A 26,384-nucleotide genomic window follows, 5' to 3' on the forward strand; every position below is an offset into this window, starting at 1 on the left:
TGGCTCCCAGTCCAGGTATCCTACAGAAAAGTCACACGAGAAAGGAGCCTGGCAGACAGAGAAGGAGAACAGAAGAGAGACAGGAGGGATACATACAACCTAACAGAGAGAGAGGAAAGACAGACATGCACATACACACACCCTGGAATAGGGAGAGAAAGGAGAGACAGGGACTGTGGGGGATGGGAAAGAAAAGGATAGATTTAAAAACAGAGATCAGAGAAACAGACATACATGGGCTGGGAGGAGAAAGAGAAAGAGGAAGGTGGGGCAGAGACAGAAGAGAAAGAGACAGGGACTCCTGCTTGTGGAGAGAGGAGGGAGAGCCAGCCAACCTCTCCCTGTGCCTGACTCCTTATCTCATTGCCATTTCTGGGGGTGGTCTTTTCCCAAGCAGGATTACCTTGTCCAAAGCATGGAGTAAAGCAGAGAGGTTGAAATCGAGATAGACACCAGTGAAAACAAGATTTAGACATTATGTAGCCAGAATCGGCCTGACACATTATCTCTGTGCTAGCTCTTCTTTGGGTCCCAACAGGTGTCCTTTTACCATTCTCTTCCCCTCTGGGCTTGGAGGCAGTGAAAATAAGTCTCTGAGGATCAAACTGGAACTTGGGTTCATTAAGATGCAGAAATGCATGGATAGGGCACACCTGCCATAGTATTGCTAGTGGAATAATTTTCAGTGCTATTGTTTTTCCAGCGTAGAGTAGAACAGTTCTAAAAGTGAAAGTGAAAGTGTCAGTCCTCAGTTGTGTCTGACTCTGCAACCCCATCCTCTGTCCATGGGATTTCCCAGGCAAGAATGCTGGAGTGGGTTGCCATTCCCTACTAAGCAATAGCCAAAAGAGCATTTCACAACAATATCAGCCAACTTATCTTTCCACCATGGGCTCCTTCCGAGCCCAGATAGACCTAATTTTGTTGAGAAGAACAAGGAGTAGCTAGTCTTGATCTTTCTGACAGATGCAAATTCCATCCCATTTTTTCACAGACAGAGAAACTGTCATGAGTATCTCTGTAAGCTGTCTTATTGTACCTCCTTTTCTTCTTCCCCTTGCTTGTGGTGCAAGAATAAATTGGTGAAGTGTTTTGAAACACCTGTGTGCAAGGCCCTGTGCTAGGAGTTGGGGGTCCCTGGCCTGAGAGAAGCCGTATGTACCTGAGGATGTGTCAGTGGCATGTGTCTATCTGTGTTTAGGGCCAGAGAAGCAAGACAACAATGGGCTGGTGGAGTCAGAGCAGAAGAATTTCCCATGGTTGGAATGGCATTTGCACTGGTCCTTGGCGCTCAGGCAGAGGATCTGGGGATGGTATTCCTGGGGATAGCCAGGAAGCGGAGAGCTAAGTTACAGCCAGGGGACAGGGAAGAGGAAATCTAACTGAGTGCCTGCTCTTGGCAGTGATAGCAGGAGGTCAGGCTGGAAGGGTTAGGAGTGGTCTCCGGGGGGACATGACCTGTTTGAGGTTCCAGTGCCCTCCCTTAAGAACAATGTGTTTTGCTTTTAAGTGGAACAAAAGTGAGCTAGGGAGGGGCAATGATGACAGTATTTTCTGGCTCAGTGACTTTCCATTCTGAATGAATGCATTAATATTAAAATCCGTAGTTCTGTACTACAAATGAATCTCACCTGTTTCTCTCAGTTTTTACTGAAGCCTTATATGGAAAGCTATAGCTTTTACTGTGTCAGCTCTTGCCTGCCAAACAATGTGTAAAAAGGATTTGAGGGTAATTTTTTAAAACTCCAGATAGTGGATCTTTTACTAGCTATAGTGACTAAAGCCCCTTAATCATACTAAACCAGTTTGGGCATTGTATAATCCAGTTAACAGCTTTGCATAATAAAAGGTGAGCACTTTAGGTTACAAATTGCATGCTTAGGAAAAAAATGACTGGAATGATGATGGGTCTAGAAATGAACTCTTCTTATAAAAAGGAAGGATTAAAGCATCTGAGAAGGAAAATGCTCACCCAGGGCATACATAGTCCCAGGGAGACGGGGGAACACACACAGCAGGAATCATTCTCAAAAATCTGAAATGCCAACTGGTGGTAGCTGGTGGGTATGTCAGGGAGGAGATTCAAACATCAGAGGTATGATTGGATTCCAGCCCTGAGATTTTTTTTTTTTCCTGAGATTAAATGTGTCTATAAACGTTTTATTATTCATAGCTCATGATTCATCTTTATGAGCAATTGAATATCTAATCACTTCACTTATCTTATGTAATCTTCCAACACTATAAAGCAGGTGGTAGTTTGGTCTTCATCTTACTGATAAGGAAATTGAGGCTTAGAAAGGTTAAGTAAACTTGTACAAGGTCACATAGCTAGAGGCAGAGGAAGGATTTAAACCCACTTCCACTGAATTTCTAAGTCCATGCTCTTAGCCTCTCTGCTATGCCCTGGGCTATCTATGCTGGATGATGGGGATGCAGAGAGACACAGCCCCTGCCCTCGAGGGGTTTATAAGTTAGTGCTGGAATGTCATTGCTCCAAGGGCCCAGATAGATTACTTGGTCCCAAAGGCTGAGACTTGCCCAAGGTTGCATAACTGCTGACAGATGAGATTCATTCCCAAACTGTGCAGTAAGACCCACACAGGCAATCACACTCGCACTCATATGCTCTTCTCCACCCGCTCCATCATTAGAAAATGGCCCGCTATGGTTATTTATCTCTAACACAATGCCCCTAAAACAAGCCCTACCCATTCTCACTTGTTTTTCACAACCATAATTACATTACCTCAACATTGTTGGTGGTTTTCTTTGTTGGTGGTTTTGAGTATCTTGAATAATTTCCATTTGCCCATGGTAGTATTTAGCAGTATTAAAACTCAATTAAATTTTGATGTTGATAATCCAGTCATTCAAATATGTTCAAGTAGACAACAGATGATTCTTTGGGCAGGGCGGGTGTCCAGAAAGTGACTAGGTTTGGGCTTGGCTGAACTGGGGGAAGTAGAGAGGGGAGAAGCAGAGGGCTCTGCCAGTCAGGGTTGCTTTCTGATTGGAGTGGGGATGAGGAAGCTTTCTCATCTGACTCTTCGGTGTCACTGATCTTGGAGGGGGCACTCTATCCCTCTCCCTGTGGGAGGAGGCTGGCACCAAAGTGTATGTTCCAGTCTTCTCCATGTACTCTCCAGCTAGAATTAGCAGGGCTGGGGAGTGGGCCTTGGAGGCCTGCCTCTGATGTGCTCAGACCCTCCTGCCTGGAATTTCATGGACCCTTAGTACCCCTCACACTCTACACCTCACCCGCCTTCCTCTCTGCCCTGCTTTCCACCTTCTGTTCCCTTCCCTGTCATGGTCTTCTCCCTTGGTGCTTACTTTGATTTTCTGATTGCAGACTCTGTTCTGACTGAACAGTGGTCATTTTGTGATGAGCACCTTCCAAGGAAGGATTTGGGTCCCTCCCTCTGGCAGGCTTGGGAAGCTGGTGGGTCCTGAGAAGCAGTGAGAAGTCCCTCCCCAAAAGTTACTCATTTCTCGGGGCTTTCTTGAGCCACCGTAATTTTAAACACCTTTAATGTCCTCATTTTCTCTTTTATTGTTAACAAGTGACTAAACAACATTCAAAAAACTAAGACCATGACATCTAGTTCTATCACTTCATGGCAAATATGTGGGGAACAAGTGGAAACAGTGGCAGATTTTATTTTCTTGGGCTCCAAAATCACTGTGGATGGGCAGTAACTGCAGCCATGAAGTTAAGACACTTGCTCCTTGGAAGAAAAGCTATGACAAACCTGGACAGCTTATTAAAAAACAGAGACATCACTTTACCGACAAAGGTCCATATAGTCAATGCTATGGTTTTTCCAGTAGTCATGTACAGGTGTGAGAGTTGAACCATAAAGAAAGGTGTGTGTGTGTGTGTGTGTGTGTGTGTGTTGGTCACTCAGTCGTGTCCGACTCTCTGTGACTCCATGGACTGCAGCCTGCCAGGCTCCTCTGTCCATGGAGTTCTCCAGGAGAGAATACTGGAGTGGGTTGCCATTTCCTTTTCCAATGCTAATTTTACTAGTAGTAGTTTAGTCACTCGGAGAAGGCAAGGGCACCCCACTCCAGTACTCTTGCCTGGAGAATCCCAGGGACGGAGGAGCCTGGTAGGCTGCAGTCGCTGGGGTCGCTGGGAGTCGGACACGACTGAGCGACTTCACTTTCACTTTTCACTCTCATGCATTGGAGAAGGAAATGGCAACCCACTTCAGTGTTCTTGCCTGGAGAATCCCAGGGACGGGGGAGCCTGGTGGGCTGCCGTCTATGGGGTTGCACAGAGTCGAACACGACTGAAGCGACTTAGCAGCAGCAGCAGAGGCAGCAGTTTAGTCGCTAAGTCGTGTCTGACTCTTGCAACCCCACAGACTGTAGCCTGCCAGGTTCCTTGGTCCGTGGGACTCTCCAGGCAAGAATACTGGAGTGGATTGCCATTTCCTTCTCCAAGAGAAGGCTGAGCACTGAAGAATTGATGCTTTCGAATTATGGTACTGGAGATACCATAATTATGGTACTCTTCAGAGTCCCTTGGACAGCAAGGAGATAAAACCAGACAATCCTAAAGGAAATCAATCCTAAATATTCAGTGGAAGGACTGATGCTGAAGCTGAAGCTCCAGTATTTTGGTCATCTGATGTGCACAGATGACTCATTGGAAAAGTCTTTCATGCTGGGAAAGACTGAGAGCAGAAGGAGAAGGGGGTGACAGAGGGTGAGATGGCTGGATGACATCACCAACTCAACATGAATTTGAGCAAATTCTGGGAAATAGCAAAGAAAGGGAAGCCTGGCATGCTGCCGTCCATGGCATTGCGAAGTATCGGACAGGACGTAGTGACTGAACAACCAGACAGTCACCATCCAAGGACATTTCTGATAAACATGTACTCAGCGTGTCCTTGACCTCAACGTGCTATGTCTGGAGCTTTGAATACCAGGCTAAAGGATAAAAGATTCACACTTTGTAACTAGTGGAGAGCTAGAAAAGATTCTGACCAGGGAAAACAGGTTATCAGAGTGAAGGGCCGAGGTAATTTTGTGCCAGTAGAGGACTGAGTTGGAGTGGGAAGATTGTGGGATCACAGTCATTGACTGAAGTGATGGGAACGAGGGTAGATATGAGAGTATTTATGAAAAAGCATCACTGAAAATTGCTGTCCATTTTGTTACAGAAAGCAAAGGAAGTGTCAGTTATGAATAGGGAAGTGTATTTTTCCAAGTGTGGTTCTTGGACCAGTTAAAGAACCCAACTCAGGTCCACTTGTCCAACATAGAGCAAAGCCAATGTACTGACATCAAGTCCTAGTGAAGGAAAGTACAGTATTTTTTGCAGGGTGACTAGCAAGGAAAACAGGAAGCTGGTGCTCAAAAGACCTGAACTCCTTAATAGTTTTCAGGGAAGGGTTTTTACAGGCAACATTAGGGGTACACACACAGGGTATGTTATCAGTTCATGGACATTCTTCTGATTGGTTGGTGGTGAGGTAACAGGGTGATGTTTTGAAAATCTTAATTAGCAACCTTCTATTTCCATCCAGTCTGGGGTCTACTGCTTGTGGTCAGCATGTAATTACCACTCTCCCCTGGATAGAGGTGGGGGTGGTCTTAGTTTCTGCAGAACAACTCAAAGATACACACCAGATTGTTATCCGTATTCCTTCAGGAGGAACTAGGAGTCCTGTGGCTCTGTTGTTCTAATCATTAACTACATGAGCCTCCCCTTTGAAACTTGAGGAAGGCCAAACAAGAACAGGGGACATGGAGAGGCTTTTGCACCTGAAAGGACCTCGGAGATCCTACTCAGTTTCAGTTCCCCCCTTTCTTTGATGTTCTTCAATCCTGAGAGGAACAGGGGTGGGATAATAAAAGGAATACAGTTTTGGATAGAGAAGTTAAAAACTCGGTTTAGGGGGGGACTTGCCAGGGTTTCAGATCTCTGGCATTAAGATCATCTGGGCAGAGTTGGGGCTTATTAAAAACAGATTATCTGGTCCTGTTCCACACTATTTAGTTCAGAATCTGTGGATAACATGGTGCCTGTGTTTTAGAAAGAACCCCAGGTGATTCTGAAGCATTCTAAAGTTTGAGAGCCTCTGACTTGAGAGATTCAGTCCTTAGTGATGAAAAGTGTGGTGATACCATAAACAGGAATCAAGGCACTGTAGTGAGGAGATGCTCTCAGGGAGCTGCCAAGGACAAAGATGAGTTCCAGTCACCCCAGCCTGTAGGGCTGGCCGGAGTGGAGGAGCCCAGGGGAGGAAGACTGCTGGTCTCCTAGCTGGCTTCCACCTGGCATCACATGTGTCAGGAGACAGGACCATGGTTCTCAGGGGAAGATAATCTGTTCACCTGCTAATGAGTTTCAGCTGAGCCCTCTTGGAAACGTGACGGCTTTCCCTCCCATAGCAAGACATTTATTTTGATCATACTTGTTCCAAAGATGAGACAGAAAATGAATTGCTGATAACTGATAATTGCTGATAATTGAGCATTTCAAGTGTTGCCCACATGCTCTCCAGTCACAGCCAATGGGGAGCAGGGTGGTGCTGGCAAAGGATGAGCCATTCCCCTTTAGAACTAATGTGCAGTGTGCTGTGTAAGGAAGCAGAAATAATGATTTGATGGACTGTCCTGGGTACTCTCACACATCATGTGTACTGGAGCCTTTAACAGGACAAAATGTATTGTTGACACATGATGACGTGTCAGCCCTCCTCCCTGAGCTCAGAATAATGGCTTCTACAGAGTTGAGGGTGGGGCTGGGAGGTAGGAGCTGAGTGGGGCAGTTCTTCACTTTATGTAAAACATCTTGCCTATTTTATCAGGGATCAGATTATGACACAAAATTAATAACATATTTCAAATAAGATGATTGATCAGAGAGAGCCAGGGAGGGAATCAGTTGGAATTCTGATTTCACAACTGTTTGCTAAACATCTTCATTTCTTTTCATGGTTTTGCCCTTCTTCACACAGAAAGTTCTCACATCAGATTGGTTGAGTTAATTCACTCATTTATTCAGCTGATGTTCTTTGAGGACTTAGCAGTAAACCAAACAAAGCCCCTGCCCATGTGGGGCTTATATTTAGGAAGTAGAGAAAAACACTACAGCAAACAAACAAATATGTCATAGGTGCTATGTGATAGCCAGTGAGCTAAATGAATAAGCCATGGAATGTGTTTAAGAAAAGGTTCCAAGTATGTGAAATGGAACCTACACAGTCCTTGGGGCCAGAATGCATAGGTGCATTCATGAAAACAGGAGAATGGTCAGAGTACCACGGTGAGTCAAGGGAGAAGGGACAAGAACCTAGGTTCCTCTAAGTTATGATGCCCTTAATTTATGATGGTACACATTTTGATGATGCTTTAGCCACCTAAACCACTCATGTAAACAGAGCTTAGACATCAACTTAAAACTGTGTTCAAAGGTAGTTGCCTTAAAATGCAGGACTCTGCATTTAAAATGCAGGGCCCTCCTGCATTTTAAGTTGGAGTCCTTCTCCAGTGTTAAGTGAAAGTGAAGTCACTCAGCTGTGTCCGACTCTTTGTGACCGCATGGACTATAGCCTGCCAGGCTCCTCCATCCATGCAATTTTCCAGGCAACGATACTGGAGAGAGTCGTTCTCTCCTTCTCCAAAATTAAGATTCTATCATATTAGAAGAATCAAAAAAATCAGAGTCCCTGGACAGAAAGCAGCTACGCCTTTGATTTTCTCCCATTAACTTGGTTGCATTCATGCCCACTTTCAGAAAATATCAATACTTCTCTTCAAAAGGACTTTTCTGTTCTCCTTAGCAGCTAGGAATAACTGTCTCCTCCCCTGAAAAACAGAGTCTTGATTGTATACTGGTTGGAATAAACACAATTAGCTGAGGAAGAAAGGGGGTGATTAGGGAATTATACTTAATGGCTGTTAGATCGGCTCCTAAATCCAGTTCAGGATGTGAGTGGCCTCCCTTGGAAAAGGCTGTTCTGGGAAAGGACTAATTCTGGTGAAAAAGTTGGGGAAAGTTGGGGTGTGAGAAAGGAGGAAGAACTTTACAAGTGGTTTGCAAGATTACCTGCCTGCTGTTGTGGTGAGGAGTCCTGGGCTGACCAGGACTACTGTCCCCAGCGACAGGGCAAAGAACAGGCCTCCGGCTGAATGGGTTGGCACAGCTTTCCCCGAGACAGTAGGCAGCCATGCTTGCACTTGACAATTCATGTCTATAAATATTCATTGAGTATCTCCTGCTTGTGCAAGGCTGATGGGGACACTGGGGGCAGGCAAGTGATGAAAGGGTAGCATACAATGGTGGAAACCTCGTACTTCTTCAGGAACCACCTGCAAAGTGAGGCAGTGCAGAGGGAGGATACACACAAAGGGAGAACTTTGAGTGCAGGCTGTGAGAGGTACTGAAATGGAGGGTCCTAGCTAAGGAGTATGGAGCTAGAGACATTCAAAGTCATATGCTGAGAGGACAAGTTTGAGTTGACTTCAGCATGTCTTAAGCAAACCCCTCTGCCAAGTACCATGCTATGTCCAGGAATCACAGAGAGGTCAGAGTCTAGTGGAAGAGACCAGCCTGTGGGCAATAATTGTAGTTTGAACAGAGCAGAGAAGAGTGATACCACCCCCAGCCTGAGTGGGCTGTTAAAGAGAAAAGACTTTCCAAAACTAGAGATTTTGAGATGGTGCTTAAAGGATAAATACGAAGGAGCCTGGGAAGTAGATGTAGGGAGAAAAAAAGAGACATTTCATGTGAAGTGAAAAATAGCAAGAACAAAACTCAGAAGGTAACAAGCAGTTTTGGGGATATTGAGAGGTGGGACAGGAATTCGCTGGAGGTGGAGTTTGGGGTGGGTAGGGCTGGTCACAGAGGACTTCACATGTCATGTTAACGCTTCCCTCATAGCTCAGTTGGTAAATCATCTGCCTGCAATGCAGGAGACCTGGGTTAGATTCCTCAGTCAGGAAGATCCCCTGGAGAAGGAAATGGCAACCCACTCCAGTATTCTTGCCTGGAGAATCCAATGGACAGAGGAGCCTGGTGGGCTCCAGTCCATGGGATAGCAAGAGTTGGACACAACTTAGCAACTAAACCACCACTACCAAAAATTATACCCCAGTGAAATGCCCTCAGGAATGCAAGGGTTAATTCGATGTAAGCCTAAATTTATAATTCTTCAGATGGATTTCATATCCCTAATTTTTTTTATCATTAGGATCCAGCTGTATTCATAATTTATAATTTATTTTTAAACCTTCGTGTATAAAATTACTCCTTTGAAATTAAAGGCACATCTTGCCAGAATCAGATTGAGAACTATCATTAGGTGCTACTTCCCACTCAAGTTCAGACACACACCTGTCATTTATCAAAACCAGAATGTGAGTATGAAAATTGAAAGAAAATATGAAAAAATCTGTCATCTGCTATCCCTTGCGACTCACTTGCTTCTGCACCAGTGACAAGTTCCTCTTCCACCCAGTTTTTCAAGCCTTTCTCCTAGAGGGATTAACCTTCCACCTGCTTCTTCATCACCCCCATGCCCACTCACCAAATCCTAGCCATTCTGTCCCCTAAATATTACTCAAACCTGCCTCCTCACAGACACTGCCATTGGCCTCATCTGAGCTATTATTGCCTCTTGTCAGGATTTCTATAGGAACTTCCTGTTTTCCTACCCATGTTCCTGCCTTCATCCAATCGATTCTCCACAAAGCAGTCAGAGCAATAATTTTTAAATCAAATCTGATGGTGTCGTTCTCCTCCTTTAGCCCTTCAGGGGCTCTTAGGCCAAACACTGGAATGGAGCTCAGCCCACCAAGGCTTAGCTCTATCTGGTGCCTGCCTTCTCTGGGCTCATTTCCTACTAAAGCCTGCTTAAGCCATGCTGATCTTTTCAGTTGCTAACTTGGTTAAGTCCTACTGTCTCTCAGGTCTCAGCTAAACCTCATTTCTTCAGAGTTAGCTTCCCTGACTTTGGGCGCTTTTCACCCTCGCAATTAATGATGAATTGTGTGGTTTCATATCTAGTGCTCATTACCCACCTAGACTGAGTTCCTAGAGTCAGGGCCAGCCCTGCTTTGTTTAATCCTGCACCTTGGGCTGTCCTCTGGCCTGACACTAGGCCACCATGAGACTAACAATATATATATTTATTAGAGTATGTGAATAGCCATATCCCACACATGCTTCTCTGCATCCAGAAGACCCTTCCTTCAGATAAAAAATAAAAGGAAAACCTCCTGTTGTTGGAAACACTTAAATACCAGTTCAAAACCATCAGTAGAATCATTACCTATCATCCTGTACTATCCTAACTATAACTAATAATTGACTATTTTAAATAGGATCTTGTAGATGAGAGAAATTAAATAAAGGGGCACAAATAAGGGGTACCTTGATGGGTGCTTACACTTTGATAGGGTCCAGGGTGAGGCTAGAAACTCAATTTATTCTTCAGCCAGTGATATTCAGGTTCTGGGTCTCACTAGACTTCCGATGCCGCACATTAATTTACAGCGTGTCGCTAATTGCCAGGCACTGCTGGTGTCTGCTCACAAGCACCTTTCTCTGCTATGCAGTCCGTGATAGAACCCTGTATCCCCAGGGTTGGGGACCATGAAATCAAAGGTCAAGAGAGCTTGTGAACTGTCTGAAACAAAATCGTCAGAAATTATCGTTTTGAACAATTCATTGATTACGTTTATCTGTCCTCAGGTACTTCTTCAGTCTCTATGTACTACTAAAGTAATTTTATTCCCTTCCTAAATCTTTTGCTTTTATATTTGTTAAGTTGATTTCCCTGCAGTCCCTGAATTGGCATTGAGGTTGCACTGTTTTCCCCACAGCTCCAGTTCTAATGAAAGAAGTTAGACTAAACGGAGACAATGTAACATCACAGAGCAAAGTTATGTGTAAACTAAGTAAAAGCCTCTTAAATATGAAATAGACTTTTAAGTGGTTAAATTTGAGCTAATTAAGTAAACTAGGTGTCACTAAAGGAAAATAAATTGACATTTTAAAGAAACCAAAATAACTGAAACAGTAAACAAATTGCTTTTAAAAGAAAATGTTTAAAAGTTGTGAAAACACCCCCAGGGAGTATAAAAGCTAACTGTTTATGAACTAGTACATACAAAACATTTCTCTCTAACCAATTTGCTTTAGAATATTATTTAGAATATTTATTGAAAATGAAATAGATTGAAATTTTAGAGATTGAAAATAAAAAGGAACAAAATAAAATTCATGAAAAAAGTGCCAGAGAAGTAGATCACACTTAACTACTCAAAACGAATTTTTTTTAAAAAAAATTATGATCTGAAAATACGTCATAGATTCCAAAGCACTCATGAAAAGCTACAAGACAGCTCTTTTGTATATTAAAATTATCTCCAAGCTTCAGTTCATTCTCAAAAGGGGATTAATGAAAGTTTAAATATGCATAAAAATTATAAAGTTACACCATCCATGGTACACAATATATGGAAAAATTTGTGACTAGAAATGTTTATCTTTGGCTTTGCATGCTAATACCCATCATCCCTTTTACTGTACAGAACTGTGGGATTAAATTGTGGTAAGTCAAGTAAAAATGCACTCTCCCGATTTTTTTTTGCTGAAATATCACCATAAGTAACTCAAAAGAAAAGTAGGCTCTTCTTTATTCTGAGAAAGGGATATTTAAAGTTCCTTTCAGTGATGCCTTTCAGTGTTTGCAAAAGGTAAAAATTCAGTTCACTTACTATTGCAATCTCTTTCTGCAGATATGCCTCCAGAATATTAAAAAGTATTGTCAGATTTTTGTTAGTGTCTAAAATCTTTTTGATTGAAATATAGTTGATTTACAATATTGTGTTAGAGTCAGGTGTACAGCAAAGTGATTCCGTTTTATACATATATATTTTCAGATTAATTTCCATTACTGATTATTACAAGATATTGAATATAGTTCCCTGTGTTATATATAAATTCTTTTTGCTAAAGTGTTTAAGTTCTTTACACTAAGTGTTTAGATAAAGTCATTTTTTAAAGGCTTTTTGCGCCTTCATTTTCATGGATAATTACCTGACTTAGCTTTTTTTTTTTTTTATTCCTAGGCATTTTATTCTTTTTGTTGCAGTAGTAAATGGGATAGAGTCCTTAATTTCTCTTTCTGATTTTTTGTGTTAATGTATAGGATGCAAGTGATTTCTGTGTACTGATTTTGATTTCTGTGACTTTACTGTATTCACTGATTAGCTCTAGTAGTATCTTTAGGGTTTTCTATGTATAATATCATGTCATCTGCAAACGGTGTGTTTTACTTTTTATTTTCCAATGTGGATTCCTTTTATTTCTTTTTCTTCTCTGATTGCCATAGCTAGGACCTCCAAAACTGTGTTAAACAATAGTGGCAGGAATGGGTACCCTTGTCTTGTTCCTGATCTCAGAAGGAATGCTTTCAGTTTTTCACCATTGAGAATAATGTTTGCTCTGGATTTATCATATATGGCCTTTATTATGTTGAGGTAAATTCCTTCTCTGCCCATTTTTTTAAAGAGTTTTTATCATAATGGATGCTGAATTTTGTTAAAAGCTTTTTCTGCATCTATTGATTATCATATAGTTTTTATCTTTCAGTTTGTTAATATGGTGTATCACATTGATTTGCTTATATTGAAGAATCCTTGCATTCCAGGGATAAACCAAACTTGATCATAGTGTACAAGAAAGTCACCCAGTCGTGTCTGACTCTGCAACCCCGTGGACTATACGGTCCATGGAATTCTCCAGGCCAGAATACTGGAGTAGCTTTATACTATGTACTTTTGTTAAACCTCGTTTTTATATTTATATGTGCTTTTCTCTAATACCATCTTGGTATGACTTTATGATATTGCCACTTTATGATATTGAAAGTTTCCATACTTCGTACAATTGCAGACATTAATTTATCTCAAATGTTAGAGGATGTGAACCAAAGGGTAGATTCTGTAGAACCAGAACTCCCATGCCTGCAATCCAGGCAATGATTTGGTCTCTCTGCTTACCACAGGACAATCTGTAAAAGAAACAGAATTAAAGTATCCTTTTAAACAGGCCTAGTCCATCTAAATCATTTTCCCAAAAGTCCTTCTAAAATCTGAGAAAGCTAGTACCTCATTAATCAAATGTTTAGTTGAAGTTTACTGTAGTAGGAGTAGAGTCAAATTAGTTGAATCTTGGCAGGATCTGCAATAGGTGTGTCTGTCCTGTAATTCTGATTTAATTGTGGCCATTTGATTTATTGAGTGCCAACTTCTCAGAGCCCAGATGAACTGCTTCCCTTCTCCCTGGGAGACCCACATTTTTGTTAGGGAGGCCTGGCATGCTGTGATTCATGGGGTCGCAAAGAGGCGGACATGACTGAGTGACTGAACTGAACTGAACTGATGTGGACAAATGCAAAAGGGACTCCAGGCTTTGATCCTGCCTATATTTCAAGGGTTTTACTGCCCCTTAGGACAACATATTTCCTCACCTTCTCAGCATTCCCTCACCCATCCCTCTACTGCTTCAGTCACCTCTTTTTCAGCTGCCCTCAACTCCAGGGAAAATGTCTTGAGGCCAATCACTATACCTTAAGTGTGGAGAACATGGAGTCTCTACTGCTTCCCAAGAGCATCAGTGATACTAAAGACCTTACTTTATTTGGTTGATTGGTTGATGCTGATTGGAGGAGAAAGATGAAAAGAAGCCAGAGACCACAATTGTCCTGGCGATGGGCTATCTTTAGTACAGTTCCAGTTGGGGATTGACTACTCCAGACTTTACCTCCAGAATTAGGGATGGAGTCCTAGGAGAGCAATGAGGCAGGGTCCCCATGACTTAGTGACACTTCCATGAGCATTTTTATGGTGGAATGAGAGCCAAGGAACTGCCCTGACCTGACACCACCTGTGTGTGTGCTCAGTGGTTCAATCATGTCCAACTCTTTTGTGACCCCATGGACTGTAGTCTGGCAGGCACCTCTGTCCATGGAATTTTCCAGGCAAGAATACTGGAGTGGGTTACCATTTCCTACTCCAGGGGATCTTTCCGGCCCAGGGATTACTGCCTAATTTCCTGCAAGTGTGTCTGACTTTATGGTTGGAGTCAAAGTTGTGAGAGGGTTAAACTGTGTCTGGCAGTCTATGTAGCTTGTTTAAAATAATGGGCTTATTAAGGCTGAAAAAACTGAACAAGTAATGAGAGGATGTTCTGGAGATCAAAGAGGAGGAGCTGAACTTAGTTAAGGGTGGGATTGTTATATTGCCAATGACAGTAATGAAATCCCTGTGTCTATCATGGATTGAACATTTCCACCTGGACTGCCACTTTCTAATTGGGATGGGGCTCTGATAGCCTAGCGGTCACACATGTTGTCACATGTCTTTCCTTTTGCCAAGAAGTCATTGTTTCTGTCTTCCTTCTCTGACTAGGTGTTAGATTGGATTGAAAACCACGGCGAGGCCTTTCTCAGCAAGCACACAGGGGTCGGGAAGTCTCTGCACCGAGCTCGGGCCCTGCAGAAGAGGCACGATGACTTTGAAGAGGTGGCTCAGGTGAGATGTTGTGAATGGTTGTATGTGTTTGGATCCTGGAGAGGGAGACCAGGGCTGTGGCTTTGGTGTTTGGTGGGGCATTCTGGGCTGCCTTCCTGCCTGATGCAAGGAGATCCTTGTTTTGGATCACTAGATGAATGGTAAATAAATATTTGTCAACTGCAGACAGTTGCAGTAGAAAGAGTAAGGCAGGGAAGAGGTAGCTGGGAAGGGTATCAGTACAGGATGATAACGCTAACCCCATGCTGTCCCTCCTTACTGAAGTAGAGGAATTGGGTGTAAAATCCATTGCCAGTTTGCTCATGTAAATTACAGGTCAGAGAGAAAAATAGAGTGGGGAGGCTTCCTCTGTCACGGGCATTACTTTTCCCTGTCCAGCCAACAAGTAATCTCTTGATAAAATCCACCTCTCCCTGCTTCTGCTTCCTGATTAGACTGTGTCTTTATGAGAGAAGAGGGTGTTGTACCTTCCAAAAGGCTCCTGCTTTTAGGAGTGTTTCCTCTGGAAAGGGGGTGCAGTGGATGTGGGCCACAAAGGAAACACATACATGCAGGTGCAGTCACCACATCATTGCCCTGCAAATAGGCCTCTGGAGATGGTCTCATATTCTGGAAATGAATCCTTGTTCATGTCTTGTTCCCTGTCCCCATTCTGGGGAAGGGAGTGGGCAGTTGAGCTGCCTAGCATCCTAGAATTGTTAGTCCACATAGGAAAACCACCCGTGACCATGATGAAGGCAGGTGGATGGACAGTCAGTAGCCAGCTGCCTCAGCTCTGCTTTGTCCTGTGCAGTGTGACCATCATGCTCAAGTGATGAGAAAGGAGGTGATCCAGGCAGAAGAGGGCTCTCTCTTTCTTGCTTCTGTTTTCAACTAGGTGAGGGCCACTGGGAGGAGAGAAGTGGATTTGACCCAGAATTAGATAATTCCTGAGTTAGAGATCAGTGTCAATCAGCGAAAGCATTAGAAACCTGTGCTGGTTGTTATGGGCTGCTGGTTATGAGATAGTCACGAAAGGCATCACACGTGGTATGAAGTCAGAGGCTGGGAGCCACTGGTCAGCAACACTACAGAGGGTCATGAACCTGCATGACAGAGGGTCATGACTGAGTGCAGAAACCTCTTTCAGCTTCATGATTTTATGATTCTTTTGACCCAAGGCTGATATGACAAGGGAATTCTGAGCTCCCATTTTCTGCATTCAAGTTTAAAAACTGTCTTGAATGAAAGCAGGAAAAGAGCTGTTTCATCTGTCACAGTGCCTGGAAATATGCCCTTCTGCAGGGAAGAGCAGAGAAGTGGCTACCCATGGGGACAGGTCTGCTGCTGCTACTGCTGCTGCTAAGTCGCTTCAGTCATGTCCAACTCTGTGCGACCCCATAGACAGCAGCCCACCAGGCTCCCCTGTCGCTGGGATTCTCCAGGCAAGAACACTGGAGTGGGCTGCCATTGCCTTCTCCGGGGACAGGTCTAGAGCAGCACAAAGTCCCTAAACCAACAGTTCTCCGCTCATGGGATAGTGGATGCACCTTTGATTCTCACTGCTTGTTACTGTTTGAGGTAAAGATATTTAAGGCAGTCATTAAAATAAATAGAAAGAAATTATATCTGTGAAGAATGATTGTAGCAATTCATTATCTGTCATTAAACTTTAACTTAAATCTTGTGTTGATTACCTTTGAACACATTTTAATTCATTTGAAGGAAATGAATTAAGTATTTATGAGTCCTCCTTCATCCTGCAGATGGCACTCTTTCAACAGCCTATGTAGAAGCCGAGCTGCGTGAGTGAGTAAGGGAGCCTCAGTCATGACAGCCTGACAGGCAGATGGTGAGGGGTCAAGGCCAGGGGACTCACCAACAGGTGTCTCTGCAGGTGTCTAGTCTAAGCTGCTGAGATTGTCCATGTTCAAATATAGAAGAGCTGGGCGCCAGGAGACCCCTTCTGGTCCAGACAGATACTTGACTCAAGTTGCCTATAAACTTATCAAATGACTCAGGTGATAGAGTAAATCAGATTTTTGAAAAAACACTTATTACATACATACACACACACATTATATACATGTGTGTATATGTGTGTGTGTGTGTGTGTGTGTGTGTGTATAAATGTGTGTGTGTGTGTTGCATGTTAAATGTCACTGGCAGTATAAACAAGCATAGGAATGGAATTGCTGCCCATAAGAGCATAGCTGTCCGGGGACAGATGCGTCCCTATCTGCTCAGGAGGTGGAATGGGCAATGGTGTTGCCATTTTGCCCTGAGATATTTTCTGTAACTCAGGAGGGGAGTATACAAATGCTTGTGGTTCAGAGGGCAGCTGTGCCCACTCTGTTAATGGGCTGCTGTATGACTTCATTATCTGAAATGCCAGACTCTCTGTAAGCTGGTTTAGTCAAAAATTAGCAAGCATTTACATTCAAATGTATATTTTTTAAAATCTCAAAGCCACAAGTCACATTTAAGTAGCTAAGCACTAGTGTAACATTTTTGAAAGAACAGACCATTCAAAGAAAGAGTTAAAGAAATATTAAAAACACAGTCACAATTAGGTACTTCATTCAGTAATCTCTGATTAGTTATTTCTCTAGCTGATCCTTGCTTTTCCTCAACCTTGAATACATTTTTAAAAAACCTCATTCTGAGTCTTAGGGTCAAAAATAGGCAAAAAATGGAAGAGAAACATTTTGGTGGACCTACTAATGACCTTGCCCCTAAATGATATTCAAAGTATAATCAGCTAACTTACCAGAGTAGTAGGGGTGAGGAGAATAGGATAATTCATAGAGATGGATAGCCTATGTCCACAGAATTGGACAATTACACTCAGTTTCCATGTCCCATCAAGTCTCTGTGTAGGGCCCTGTAGAAAATGAAACAAATGCATAGTTTCTGTCTTGCGGAACTCACAATCTAATGAAAAACATGCAGCCAGAGTATTCTAACCCTCTAAGAAGTCCCGCAGTAAAAGAGGGAACATAATCTTTACTCTTTTAGGGTTTTCAAGGAGTACATCTAGTGAAACCAAGATAAAGCCTTAGTTCATTTGATGATCCAAAAAATATGGCTGCCTAGCAGTAGTATAGTGACCTTTGGAGTAAGTTCCATCTTGCTTGTCACTCCTGAGATGGCAACCAATTATAGCAGCTGCAAATGCAAGCAGAAGGAGGAGCGGGGAGAGATTAAGTAGATACTTTTTCACACACCAGTTTATTAGAGATGATGAAAGCTTCTTAGGCAGGATGGAAAAAATGGTGAGAAAGCCAGGAAAATGCTGATAAATTAATGTCATGAAGTGGGCAAGTGGAAGAATGTGAAACAGCAGAGAAATGAAGGACAGTCTTACCCTTTGGAGCTTGCCTGGCACTCTTCCCATTGGGGCGGACTCAGTACATTCCTCTTTCTCCTTCTCTCACTAGGGAGAAGTTACTGGCATAAGCTGATGGGAGGGGTCTTGTGACCACTGTCAGGAAGAAGAAAGATATTTTATATAGTGGATAATTCCCAAACAAGGGTTTTTAAGGTCATGTTCTATAGACTTGATGTGGAAAATTGAGAGGAGGTCGGAGCCAGTATCCAAGATATTATATAGAGCCTGCCAAGAACTTCTTATCAAGACTGTGAATTGCCCACCGCCCCCGCCACCACTTTTGCTGCTTCCTGTGTGGAACAGACAGCAAACTCAGAAGAATTGGGAGTCCATTCTTAATGGCTAAGTTCTGGGTGGCACACTGAAAGATTCAGAAGCACAAATGGTGTTTCTATCTCTTGTTCTGTATGATGGAAGTGACTATGAGAAAGAAGGGAGGCTGAGAATGATTTCCTGTGTAAATGATGTTTTAAAAAGTCTTTTGGACGATATCCTGCAAAGCCAGGATGATGGACTTCTGGCAAGGGGCAGAGTGCATCTTGTAAAGATTGAGAAGGATGTGCTTTGGCAGGAAACATTGATCTGTCTAGAAGGATTTAAGTGAATTTTGAAATGGAAGGAGAAATTACCCCAGTAAAGCCAAAACCAGATATGTGAGGCCCACAGGTGACACAGAAAGAAGCATTTTCTGAAGGAAATGCCCATAGGTCAACTTAAGTTAGAAAAAATACCAAAAATACAGATTGTAAACAATATTTGTAGTCTCTCTTATCCATATATCAACAAAAGGCATGTGTAATAAGTAAGGTACTTAGACTTTAACACAAGATAAATGTAAATATTCCTGAGACTTTAGGGTATTAAGCATAAGTAAAAAATGGCAATTGTATAAGGTTTTCTGTTTAGACTCTTTTCATAGGAGGGCTAAGGATATATTAGAAAGGTTCTTATCTATATGAGATCTACAAGCCTGAGGGTAGTAAACAATATGAAGAAATAATAGAGATTAAAGGAGAGCAAACAGAAAGCCTTGCTTGTGACTCAAGAGGACCATAGTCTCCTCCGTTAGACGGAGGATATAGGAATGTCTGATATGATTTCAGTTCTGGCTCAGGGAAAACTGTAGTGGTTATGAGAGCCCTCAAATTTCCTGGCATCTCCTGTAAATTGTGACACCATAAATAAAACATTAAGTTGATGAGAGCAAAGTGTTCTATTAATACAGTGTAGAGAGAGGATCATTTTAGAAAAGCTTGAAAGACTCTCAAGAACCTTGACCTTTAGATGAAAGAGTTTAGACATTTCTCTTAAAGGGGAATATTAAAGACATTTGAGTGATGATGCAAATTAAAATATAATCTCTCAACCAGAGAAATAAGAATTTCTTTATGCACTATTTAGATCATATAAGAATACTGTGCCTAATTCTAGAAAATATATTTTCAAAAGGCTATTGACAAACTGTGCTGTGATTGTTGGAAGCCTGCCAAGATAGTGACATTGAAATAACTGGATATGTTCAATTATATGTTCAATTATGTTCAATTATTTTGAGTAAATATTTTTTTATGGAAGGTTGGGGTGGGTGGAGGTTTGACAGTTGAAATCTTCCTGTAGAAGAGATAGGGTGAAAGGTATTGTGAAGCTAATTTTAGCTTAACTCATGTATCATTTCCAACCCACAATTACTTTTTTATACACTATCCAAAGCCAGAATGAAATGTCTTGTGATGCAGTGTGCTTCTTATCATGGGAGGTTTTACATTAGAGGCAACTCTTTTTTCCTTAAACATCCTCAAGTTTTTCCCATCTTAAAAAAACAAACAAATGAATAAAAAGAAACCCTACTTCCCATTTCTCCTTCCCTTGAACGCCCAAGGTCTTAAGAGAACAGTTTATAGTTGCATAGGCACTTACTTCCTTACCTCCTAGATGCCCTTTGACCTCCGCCATTGGGCTTCTGTTCTCTGTAACCAATAGAGGTTAATCTTACCAAAGTCTCCACCTGAACGTTTCTTTTTGTTTGTTAAATCCAAAGGATACTCTTTAGATAAAGGTCTTCCTGCAGCATTTGACCCTGTCAGCTACTTTTTAAATTCCCTCGTCGTCAGCCTTCCATGATATCTGGATCTCTTGGTTTCCACATGACTTTCTTACTGGTCCTTCTTAGGCTCTTCTCCTTTTCCCCAGGATTTGTTCCCCAGACCTTCTCTTCTCCCTTTACACTGCCTGCATGATTTTGTACTCTTTCCCACTCTCAGTTGGCCCCCTGCTCTGAGGGCTTCCAGATCCATGTCTTGTCTCTGGTCTCACCCTGTGCTTCCTGTTTGAAAACCCACTGGCTTTCTGGACGTTTCCACTTCAATTTTTCAGAGGATTCTCCAACCTAATGTGTCCAAAATTTATTTGATCATCTTCTACTCCTTCCAGGTATACTCTTACCCCTGTGTTCCCTCTGCCAGTGAACAGCACCAACCATCCAGCTGCTTGAGCTAGAAATGTGGGAGTCATTCTTGACTCTCACTCCTCCTGAATCCTTCACAAAATCCTACTGACTATATCTTTAATGTCCCTTTTCTTCCATCTTCTTTACCACTGCCCTAGATCAGAGTCTCATTATCTCTTGATTGTATTATTTCAGTATTCTCCTGTCTTCCCTGACTCTAGTCATGGTCTCCTTAAATCCATGCACAAATTGCTACCAGAGTGGTTTTCCTAAAATGCACATCTCATTGTGTTACTCCATTTGTTATGGTACTCATGGGTATCTTCCCATTGGGATTAAGTTCAAACTTCTTTTTTTTTTTAATAAAGGACAGCTTGGCTCTTATTTTTCTGTCTGTGCAGAATTTCTCTAGTTGTGGCAAGTAGGGGCTACTCTCTAGTTGCAGTGCGTAGGCGTTTCGTTGCAATGGCTTCTCTTGTTGCAGAGTACGGGCTCTAGAGCTCAGATTCAGTAGTTGTGGCACACAGGCTTAGTTGCCCCTCAGCATGTGGGGTCTTCCCAGACCAGGGATTGAAGCCATGTCCCCTGCATTGACAGGGAGATTCTTACCATCTAGACTCTAAGAAAGTCCCTCAAGCTCTTGATAGTAGAACCTGACTGCTGACCTCTCTGGTTTTACCTTTTATCCCTTCTGTGCTCCTTCTACCCCACTCTATACTTTTGCTATCTCAGGGTTTTAACTGAACAGGTCATGCTCCCAAGTCTCAATGCAGTCTCCTCTTTAATCCTTCCTGGCTCTTTAACTACCCTGACCAATTTCTGTTCATCTTTGAGTACTCATCAAGTCTTACCTCTTCCTTCTCCCTTTTGAGGAGATCCTAATAACAACAGTACTAAAGATAATAACATGGACAGAGCAGCCTGGTGGGTTACAGTTCATGGGGTCACAAAGAGTCAGACACAACTGAGTGACTAACAACAACAATGATAATAACAGTAACGCTGAGTACTTTCTATGTGCCAGACCCTGTTCATTTCATTCTCGTAACATCCCATGAGTTAGGTATTGACATTCCCATTTACAGACAAGGAATCTAAGGCAAAGAAGTAAAACAATAGGTCGAGTTGGCAGAGCTAGTAAGGGGTGGAACTGGGATTCAAATCCCAGTAGTCTGACTCCAGACCCCTGGCTCTCAACCTTTTTGCTGCAGAGTCTCTTGATTCACAAAGCTCTGGATGTCTCTGGGATCAGACCTGGCAGGGTGCTAAGTTCCACCCCAGAACCAGTTCCTAGTCCTTTTTGTGTATGGATCTGGGTGACCCCTCAGACAGCCACACGTTAGCCTGTGGCCACAGGACTGCTGAGTGACACTCTTTCCCGCCTTGTGTATAAGAATTCCCTTGGATTTCAGGGTCACCTACATGACCCTCTATGACATCTTCTTATCTAAAGGTTTTGTGTGACCCCAGGGCTGTGGAATCCTATGACGGCCTCTCACTATTCTCTGCCTGTCCTCTGCCTCATCTGAAACACATGTACCCACGGTTGGTGATAGCTCACTATGCTCTCTGCTGGAGCTAGGCCTATTTAACAATTAACTTTGCCAGTATCTGGCCCGAGTCTTCATTTCCATTTCCTAGCAAAAAGTGGACTACACTTGACCCAGCCCAGGATATTATTCTGTCTCTTTCTTTTTACCTTATGCTAAAGTCAGGCTATCATTAACAAAACCTCCTTGTTTTCAGACCACATCCCCCTTGATAGCTCCATGAGCCTATTTGAGACATCTCTCTCAGTTGTAATTTTTACAATATAGTAAAGAAAAGTGTAGCATTTGCAGTCAATCTCTTCTTTCCTTTTGTTGGCCTTGGACCCTGTGATAATGAATTTCCCTGAGACTCAGTGTCATGTCTAAAATGGAGATAGTGATACCTCCCCTGAAGACTGAGGGTCAGAAATAACACATGGAATGTGTCTAATAGAGCATTCGGTTCATAGGGGGTGCCTGGTGAACGGTGGCCTCTGCAGCAGCAGTGGTGACCATGGTAGTGGTGGTGATGGGATACTTCCAAGCCTCACTCCCCGCCAGGAAGGGTTGTCACATGCCGTACTGTCACCTTTCAAGACTCAGCCTGGTGTGGTCTGTGTGTGCTCTGCCAAGTTGCTTCAGTTGTGTCCGACTCGAGATTGCCGGGAGAAATATCAATAACCTCAGATATGCAGATGACACCACCCTTATGGCAGAAAGTGAAGAGGAACTCAAAAGCCTCTTGATGAAGGTGAAAGAGGAGAGTAAAAATGTTGGCTTAATGCTCAACATTCAGAAAACAAAGAACATGGCATCTGGTCCCATCACTTCATGGGAAATAGATGGGGAAACAGTGGAAACAGTGTCAGACTTTATTTTTTTGGGCTCCAAAATCACTGCAGATGGTGACTGCACCCATGAAATTGGTGACATTGGAGACACTTACTCCTTGGAAGGAAAATTATGTCCAACCTAGATAGCATATTCAAAAGCAGAGACATTACTTTGCCAACAAAGGTCCATCTAGTCAAGGCTATGGTTTTTCCAGTTGTCATGTATGGATGTGAGAGTTGGACTGTGAAGAAAGCTGAGCACCGAAGAATTGATGCTTTTGAACTATGGTGTTGGAGAAGATTCTTGAGAGTCCCTCGGACAGCAAGATGATCCAACCCGTCCATTCTAAAGGAGGTCAGTCCTGGATGTTCTTTGGAAGGAATGATGCTGAAGCTGAAACTCCAGTACTTTGGCCACCTCAGGCGAAGAGTTGACTCATTGGAAAAGACTCTGATGCTGGGAGGGATCGGGGGCAGGAGGAGAAGGGGACGACAGAGAATGAGATGGCTGGATGGCATCACCGACTCAATGGATGTGAATCTGAGTGAACTCCGGGAGTTGGTGATGGACAGGGAGGCCTGGCGTGCTGCAGTTCATGGGGTCACAAAGAGTCAGACACGACTGAGCAACTGAACTGACTGACTGTGACCCTTTGGACTGTAGCCTGCTAGGCTCCTCTGTCCATAGGCAAGAATACTAGAGTGTATTCCCATGCCTTCCTCCAGGGAATCTTCCCTGGATCAAACCCTTGTCTCAGGCATCTCCTTTATTGGCAGGAAGGTTCTTTACCACTGGTGCCATCTGGGAAGCCCCAGGTGTTGCCTGGTCTGCCTAATTATGTTGGAAAAAGTAGGCTTGTCCTTTGAGATTTGTCAGGTGCTGACTGGAAAGATCAGCTACAGGAACTAAGCTTGGCCCTCAGGTTAAGCATATGGAAGAGGGGTCCATCCAATATGACCAGTCAGAACCATGTAAAAGCAATAGAGTAATGGTACATTCAGCCTTGGGTGATAAGGGGTACCAAGCATTGGGCATCTGGGAGTCAGTGTATTCAGAGATCTGAGGAGGAAGATTGGTGGTTTGCATTAAGAAGACTCTTAAGAGATAGCAAGCTCTCTTAACAGCTAGCAGGGTTCGGTTCAGTTCAGTTCAGTTCAGTTACTCAGTCGTGTCCGACTGTTTGCGACCCCATGAATCACAGCACACCAGGCCTCACTGTCCATCACCAACTCCTGGAGTTCACTCAAACTCACATCTATTGAGTTAGTGATGCCATCCAGCCATCTCATCCTCTGTCGTCCCCTTTTCCTCCTGTCCCCTATCCCTCCCAGCATCAGAGTCTTTTCCAATGAGTCAACTCTTCGCCTGAGGTGGCCAAAGTACTGGAGTTTCAGCTTCAGCATCATTCCCTCCAAAGAAATCCCAGGGCTGATCTCCTTCAGAATGGACTGGTTGGATCTCCTTGCAGTCCAAGGGACTCTCAGTTACTGGGCTGCAAATCAGAGGCAGGGTTGCTAGGGCACCAGGTAAGGCAGGGATAGTGGTAAAAGCCATATTACCAAATGTGAACACCAGGGCAAGGCTGAGTTAACTGCCAGTGAGACCCGATATGGAGGACTAGCCTGTTGCTAAGACCTGTGATTCCATTTGATTTCTGTGATGGGACTGAATCTGAGCCTACATGGGGCCTCAGCAAAGGGGAAGGAAGGGGAGAGAGTCTGGGTACCAAGTGAGAGCACTCTCCCTTCTAAAGGGTTCTCTGCCTCAGTGCTCTTCCTTAGAGGGGCCCCAAGTGTGTGGGCACTACTTCCACAAGGTGACAACGTATTTACCTTGCACAGTGAGACTAACACACTGGTGGGAAGAATCAAGTTGCTGACCTCAGAGAGCACTGATGTGGTTTAGAAAGGAAACCAGGAAAGCTGTTCCAGAGAAGAGCTTCCTCATTGCCCCGTATTGATTCTGAAAGCAAGCCATGGATTACCATGTCTTCCAGCAGTTGATTTCAAACCATACTGACTTCCTTTCTCTTCCGCCTTTTTTCATTTCTGTGACACTAGGCCCACAGGGTAGGTCTCTGGAAGCCAGCATTGAGGTAGCTGAAAGACAGAAGGAGACCGTGATGGATTTGCATATGGGGGAATGTATGCAAATTATACAATGAAAATTTCTCCTGGATAAAAACATTTTGAGAGTATTTTAAACCTGGCTATAAGCAGGTAAAAATTGGTAATAAAAATAACTGCCATTTACTGAATACATATCTTTATAAGAAATATCTCATTTCATCCTTGAAACAATTTTGTGCAGTAGATTTTAATGTTGTCCTCAATTTCCAGATGAAAAAATCAGGCCTAGAGATGATCAGTCAAGTGTTGGAGACAAGCTTTGAACCCAAGCAGTCTGATACCAGAGCCCATGCTTCTAGCTCATGTACATTCAGAGTAATGAGAAAAACTGAGCTTATTCACTCTCATTTTATATTTTTTCCAAATGAAGCTTCTATTTTATTTTTTAAAAATTTCTAATTACAAAACCACACATTTTCAATATAGAAGTTCAGTGCAGTTCAGTCACGAATCGTGTCTGACTCTTTGTGACCCCATGAACCACAGCACGCCAGGCCTTCCTGTCCATCACCAACTCCAGGAGTCCAACCAAACCCAAGTCCATCAAGTCGATGATGCCATCCAACCATCTCATCCTCTGTAGTCCCCTTCTCTTCCTGCCCTCAATCTTTCCCAGCATCAGGGTCTTTTCCAATGAGTCAACTCTTCGCATGTGGTGGCCAATGTATTGGAGTTTCAGCTTCAACATCAGTCCTTCCAATGAACATCCAGGACTGATCTCCTTTAGGATGGATGAGTTGGATCTCCTTGCAGTCCAAGGGACTCTCAAGAGTCTTCTCCAACACCACAGTTCAAAAGCATCAATTCTTCAGCACTCAGCTTTCTTCACAGTCCAACTCTCACATCCATACATGACAACTGGAAAAACCATAGCCTTGACTAGATGGAACTTTGTTGGCAAAGTAATGTCTCTGCTTTTGAATATGCTATCTAGGTTGGTCATAACTTTCCTTCCAAGGAGTAAGTGTCTTTTAATTTCATGGCTGCAATCACCATCTGCAGTGATTTTAGAGCCCAGAAAAGTAAAGTCAGCCACTGTTTCCACTGTTTCCCCATCTATCTGCCATGAACTGATGGGACCAGATGCCATGATCTTAGTTTTCTGAATGTTGAGCTTTAAGCCAACTTTTTCACTTTCCTCTTTCACTTTCATCAAGAGGCTCTTTAGTTCTTCTTCACTTTCTGCCATAAGATGTCATCTGCATATCTGAGGTTATTGATATTTCTCCTGGCAATCTTGATTCCAGCTTGTGCTTCTTCCAGCCCAGCGTTTCTCATGATGTACTCTGCGTAGAAGTTAAATAAGCAGTGTGACAATATATAGCTTTGACAACTCCTTATCCTGTTTGGAACCAGTCTGTTGTTCCATGTCCAGTTCTAACTGTTGCTTCTTGACCTGCATACAGGTTTCTCAAGAGGCAGGTCAGGCGGTCTTGTATGCCCATCTCTTTCAGAATTTTCCACAGTTTATTGTGATCCACAAGGTCAAAGGCTTTAGCATAGTCAATAAAGCA

At 43.1% G+C, this 26,384-nt stretch overlaps 1 protein-coding gene across 16 annotated transcripts in view; it reads left to right on the plus strand.

Moving 5' to 3' along the window:
• The window catches only part of KALRN (kalirin RhoGEF kinase), a 705,836-nt gene that overhangs the window by 320,908 nt on the left and 358,544 nt on the right, over positions 1–26,384 (plus strand). For all 16 annotated transcript variants that reach the window (XM_055568424.1, XM_055568425.1, XM_055568444.1 and 13 more), the window contains one exon: positions 14,440–14,562. In XM_055568424.1, coding sequence (XP_055424399.1) covers positions 14,440–14,562 — 123 coding nt within the window. The remainder of the gene's footprint in view (positions 1–14,439; positions 14,563–26,384) is intronic.

Source organism: Bubalus kerabau, chromosome 2 (genome assembly GCF_029407905.1).
Source record: "Bubalus kerabau isolate K-KA32 ecotype Philippines breed swamp buffalo chromosome 2, PCC_UOA_SB_1v2, whole genome shotgun sequence".
NCBI lineage: Eukaryota > Metazoa > Chordata > Mammalia > Artiodactyla > Bovidae > Bubalus > Bubalus kerabau.